The 5764-nt window shown below is 56.7% G+C and overlaps 1 protein-coding gene across 1 annotated transcript; it reads left to right on the forward strand.

The window, feature by feature from the left end:
- The first annotated feature begins 821 nt into the window (after nucleotides 1-821).
- Nucleotides 822-4553, forward strand: FOXL1 (forkhead box L1). The gene is made up of 2 exons (XM_069793341.1): nucleotides 822-2453; nucleotides 3339-4553. The coding sequence occupies exon 2, from the start codon at nucleotides 3501-3503 to the stop codon at nucleotides 4446-4448; it is 948 nt and encodes a 315-aa protein (XP_069649442.1). The 5' UTR covers nucleotides 822-2453; nucleotides 3339-3500; the 3' UTR covers nucleotides 4449-4553.
- The last annotated feature ends 1211 nt before the right edge of the window (nucleotides 4554-5764 follow it).

Genomic DNA, 5764 nt, shown 5'->3' on the forward strand with positions numbered 1-5764 from the left:
GCCCAGACAGCTCTGGGTTTCGGGAGGGCAAGGGACAGTGGTTTTCCAGCTCGTCCCTGCTAGGAAGGTCCCTGCGTGGGGTGTCCCCGCAGCCTGGCCAAGGGAGCATTTCCCTGGTGCTGCAGGACCCAGATAAAACACAGTCCCTTTAGGAAGCCCCCCAGGGCTTGGCACAACCCAGGCATGGAGCTGTCTGGTCCCCCCGAAGCTGTCCCACCTCCCCTAGAGCTCGCCGTGGGAAGGCGCTGGACAGGTTTTTGGGTAAGGCTGTTAGCTCTTCTGTCACTTTGGAGGGACCTTTGCAGAAAGTCCATACCAGGCTCGGAAAGGCCGGGAGAGAAAGAAATATACCCCCAATCCCGGGTCAATATCGAGTGACCTCGCAACTGTACAGCGCTGTGCACGGCGAGGGACTGAGAAGGGTGGGCAGGTCCCGCCGGGCCCCTCCAGGAGGTCGTCTCTATGGGAGCCCAGGCCGGGCACTGATTTACACCCCTGCTCCCCCCTGAGCAGGGCTGCGGCAAGAGCGGGGAGCACTGATTTACACCCCTGCTCCCCCTGGGCCGGGATGCAGCAAGGAGTGGGGAGCACAGATTTGTACCCCTGCTCCCCCCAGGCCGGGATGCAGCAAGGAGTGGGGAGCACAGATTTGTACCCCTGCTCCCCCCAGGCCGGGATGCAGCAAGGAGTGGGGAGCACTGATTTATACCCCTGCTCCCCCCAGGCCGGGATGCAGCAAGGAGTGGGGAGCACAGATTTGTACCCCTGCTCCCCCCAGGCCGGGATGCAGCAAGGAGTGGGGAGCACTGATTTATACCCCTGCTCCCCCCAGGCCGGGATGCAGCAAGTAGTGGGGAGCACTGATTTATACCCCTGCTCCCCCCAGGCTGGGATGCAGCAAGGAGTGGGGAGCACTGATTTACACCCCTGCTCCCCCCCCACTCCTCTCTGCTGCTTTAAAAAGGGACTTGTCAGCTGGAGAGGAGGGGAAACACGTCCAGGAGCGCCTCCATCGTCGGCTCCGCGGTTTGTTGTTTTTTCTTTTCTTTTTTTTTTTTTTTTCCCGTTCAGGAAAAGAACGACGATAACAACACCAACAAACCCCCCTCTCCTCCTCTCCGCTCGCTTCCCCGGCCTCCCCCCCACCCTCTCTCCGCCCCGGCAGCCGTCGGGGCTGCTCCGAGGGCTGCTCCCGGGTGGATAACGGAGAGAGCTCCAGCGTTGCCACCGGTTGGAGAGGGACGAGAAGCAAGACATGAACTGGGAAGAAGGAGCAGAGAGAAAAGCCGCATCCCCGCCTCCGAGGATTTCCTACCGCCAAGAGGGGAAAACAAGGAGGAAGGAAGAATTTTACTGGGGGAGGGAGCTCAGGGAGTGAGCGAGAGCCCCTGTGCCTGTCTCCTGCCGTACACGCGAGTATTTATTGTTTTAATAATCCGTGCTTGGAGTGTCCCAAGGAGCTTGGGACTCGCCGAGGTGGGGAGAGAAGGGGGTTGGGGCGGGGGGGGGACGGGACACCCTCGGCCTCAGCAAGGCTGCCCTGAGGATGAGTCGGGGGGGTTAGAGCAGCCGGGCTCTGCCCCATCCCTCCCCGGCGAGGATGCTATCGGGGTCGGGGGGGTTGCCCGGGAGTGCTGATCCCCAGTGGCAAGACGAGGGGAACCCCTCCCTCCTCTAACCCTGCTTCTGCATCCCCCTTTTTTTTTATTTATTTGGGGGTTTATCGCATTTAAGGCACGCCGGCTGGGTCCTGCAGCTCCCGGGGGCTCGGCGGGTGTGAGCACCGCGGGGGAGGGATGCGGTATTACCGGCAAGGGCGGTGTTAGAGGGGTGGGTTTCCCCTCCCACGCGTGGGAACAGCCAGTGAACGGGGAGACCCCCTCATCCCCGCCCGAGAAGCCACCTCCCTCTGCACCCCGGCTGTATTTCCCAGGCTCGCATGGAGGCTTGGAGCCTTTAGGACTTTTTTACCCCGGGGGGTGAAACCCCTTCCCTCGATGGTTTGCTGGGGGGAAGGACAGGACGGGAGCAAAAGTGGGAGAAAAACCCCACGGGTTGCAGGGAGGTCCGGGGTGGGGGGGGCATCGCCACCCCGGAGCCCGGCTTTTACCTCTTTCCCTGCCAGATAAAAGTCCCAGCACGGTCGTGGGAGCTGCACTGATGGGATATTTCTCTCTGAAGGAGGAAGAGATCCCTCTCAGGCCTCCTCTTCCCTTCCCCGGAGAAATGATGCTCCACGGAACAGGGTCTCCCCGGGGTCTAACGCAGGTCTGAGCCGTGGGGAGCTGGGGAAAGAGCCGACACCTCCAACTGCATCGGAATCCCTCGGGGCCCCGGATTAAAGCTGTTACATCAGTAAATTAAAAAAAAAAAAAAATAAAAAATCCAACAACAGAAAACACAGCCCCAAACCTGGACGTTTATACAGAAAAAGAGCATCACAAATTCCTAATGTAAGCACCGGCCAGCTGTGTGCACTTGTAAAGTTGTTATAATCCCCCTCCTTGTTATAAACAGGAAAGTACATAATATAAAGCAACAGGCCCGCATTCACAAATACTGACCCTCCTCCCCGACCCTGCCAAATTCCCCTTTTCTGAAACTCTCTGCAACCCCCGAGCGTCTCCCCCGGCGCAGCCCTGCCCGCCTGGGGCTCAGCCCGGGGCTCGCCCCCAGCCTGCTCCCGAGAACGGGACCCGGGGGTGGCCGGGGGGGGGGACAGGGACACGGAGAGGTCCAACGTCCGGCCGGGGAGCCCCACCACACCTGACCCCCCCCTTCCTCCAGGCAGTCCCTTTTCCTTCCTCCCCGTCGCAGCGCTGATTTCTCTCATCCATCCCTTTTTCTTCCTTTCTTAATTTTTTTTTTTTTTTTTTTTTTGTCGTTTAATGCCCCAGTTTTCCTGCGGGGATCCTTGCCCGCTCCTCCCCGAGCTCCAGCAGTGTACATCCTGCTCTGCTGTGTGTGCTTACAGCGTCAAAGGGTGGACGTGATATTTCAAACATCAGATCAGTGCGTTTATATATTGGGTGCCCGGAAATTTTTCCAAATAAACACAGCTTGATTCGACTTGGGTGGGCAGACTTATCAACAGACTAATTCTATAAACAAATGAAGGAATAACCCGGAGACCATTGGCTGGTACCAGCAAGACACGTGGAGAGAGCTTGGAGTTTTGTAGCAATGAAATTTTAATTAATGTGGGTGGGCTGAGAACACAAACGACTGTTTATCAGAGACAATTTATTTTCCAGTGCTAAGTCAACATATAATAGCAAACTTACAACAATTATTTAACTTTTTTTTTTTTTCCCTCCTTTTTTTTTTTTTTTTTTAAGAGCTATGAAGCGGGGACAGAGGCAGAGCGAGCTCCTTCAGGCAGGGCTGGGATCTGAGCTCGCACAAATAGCTGCCCGGTGGATTCGTCCCAGGTTCCTACCCTTCCCCTTCCCTTCGCTCGGCTCCGAAGGGGAAGACCCGGAGCTAAAAGCCCGCCGGCGATGAGCCACATCTACGGCAACCACCTTTCCCCCATGGGCAACCCCTCCATGGTTTACCTCCCGGCCGCCCTGGGCTTCTCCCCCAGCTCGACCATCTCCCACCAGGACCCCCCGCAGAAACCCCCTTACAGCTACATCGCCCTCATCGCTATGGCCATCAAAGAAGCTCCGGAGCAGAAGGTGACCCTCAGCGGTATCTACCAATTTATCATGGACCGTTTCCCTTTCTATCACGACAACAAGCAAGGTTGGCAAAACAGCATCCGTCACAACCTCTCCCTCAACGACTGCTTCGTCAAAGTGCCCCGGGAAAAGGGACGACCCGGCAAAGGTAGCTACTGGACCTTGGATCCCCGCTGCCTGGACATGTTCGAGAACGGCAACTACCGCCGGAGGAAGAGAAAACCCAAAACCCCGGCGCCACCGGAGCCGAAAAGCGCTGCGCTCCCCGCGGGTGGCGAGCAACGGGGACCGCTCCCTCGCCCCGACGAGCCCAAGAGGATCAAAGGGAGGGGGGCTGGCGACACGGGCGACCAAGGGCTCCCCAGGGCGGCTGGGGGAGAAGCCGTTCCCCCCGGGGCTTCGCCCCGCTCCCCCGCTCCCCCGACGCCCGCCGCGTCCCGGCCACCCCCCGCCGCCGCCGCCGCCGCCGCCCCCCCGGGGCCGCGCAAGAGCGATCCACGGGGCCGCAGCTTCAGCATCGAAAGCATCCTCGCCCAGGGCTTGAGGCAGCCTCCCCCCCCGGGGGGAAGCCCCAAACCGGCTCGGGAGAGCCCGGTCGGTTGCCTCGCCGGTTCTTTGGTCGCCAACGGTGGGTTCGGGCCGGCCCTCGATGCTTCTTCCCTCGTGTTCGACTCCCGGGTGCACGGGAGGCTTTACCACATCGGCATCCCTTTCCTCTCCTGCTTCCCTCTTCACTTCTCCGAGGCGGTATTTAATTTTCAGTAATTGCCCCTTCATTATTCCCACCCCCCCACCCAGTCCAGGTCGCTGCTCCGGGGGCGAGATGGGAGGGAGAGACCGGACTCAGACCTCACCAAGCGGGTAAAGACCCCCAAAAAACCCCCAAAACTCCACCAAAAAAAGCGACGGTAAAGGTGACTCAGGATTTCAGGGCATTTTCAAGGCACGTCTTGCTGCGGAGCTCTCTTTAGCCATTGCCTCCCACCACCCCCCCCCGCCAGATCGACTTTTAAAGGTAAACTGGTTTTCTTTTCCCGTGGGTGGTGGAGGTACAGAGGCAGGCAGTGGGGGGATCCCACGCTGGCCTCCAAGCCCCTTCGGGTTCACTCTGCACCTTTAGTCTTTGCAACCCTCAGGTTTCTCAGACCTGGTTTCTGCTGAGCCCTTTGGGTCTCCGTTTTTTTTCTTTCTTTTTTTTTTCTTTCTCCTTTTGAAAACCAAACCCACCCCTTCCATCCCTGGGGGAGGAGGCTGAGTTTTGTTTTGCTATGAATACCCACAGATGCCTGCACAAAATAATTCTTGATATCGCCCTACCGGCCCAGTCCACCAAGCGGGCAAAAAACAGATAACCAGAGCTGAAATAAGGGCAGACCAAACAATCCAGGCTTATTCCACACAATCCTGCTCGCTTTGACTCAGCACTGTATATAACGCATGGCGTTAACACAAGCTGGTTCCCTGCCTAGCACTTGTGCTTCTTGAGTATCGCGATAGCATTTCTGTCTCACTGATGTGGCCAGAGAAAGGGGGGGGACGGATGAGCAAACACGTTGTAAACGTGGAGATGCAGCTGCTTTCCATGTCTTGCTGGGCTCAGTTGCTTCTGACCAAAAAAGACTGAAGCAGGGTTGTGGAGGCTGGTCTTGGAGTTTTGAAGTAGCTGTGTTAACAACCCAGACAACTACCAGGAAAAAAAAAAAAAAGACATCAGCTGTGTTTCTAAAGTTTTCTTTTTTCTTAAAGAAGGAAGAATCCAGACACATTACAAGCAATCAGGATTTTTTTTTTTTTTTGCCATAAATAGAGGCTTTTTGTATATTAGCAGATAAATGCCCTTTTGGAAAAAAAAAATCTATATTCTCAATTTTCTTTATGAAACCAAACCTATATCCAATAAAAATATTTTGTTCAGGACTGTGGCTGATGTGTTGTAAAACACCTCTTGGCTCGTGCGGCTGGAAGGCCGAGGAACGGGGCCTGCTGCTGGACGCAGCAGCCAGCTCTGGTGCAAATATTCTCGTGATGGCATGATGCACTCCTCTGCCAGGAGGAGGGAAAAGGTGGGAGAGGCTAAAAAC

This window comes from Haliaeetus albicilla, chromosome 10 (genome assembly GCF_947461875.1).
Source record: "Haliaeetus albicilla chromosome 10, bHalAlb1.1, whole genome shotgun sequence".
NCBI classification, from domain to species: Eukaryota; Metazoa; Chordata; class Aves; order Accipitriformes; family Accipitridae; genus Haliaeetus; species Haliaeetus albicilla.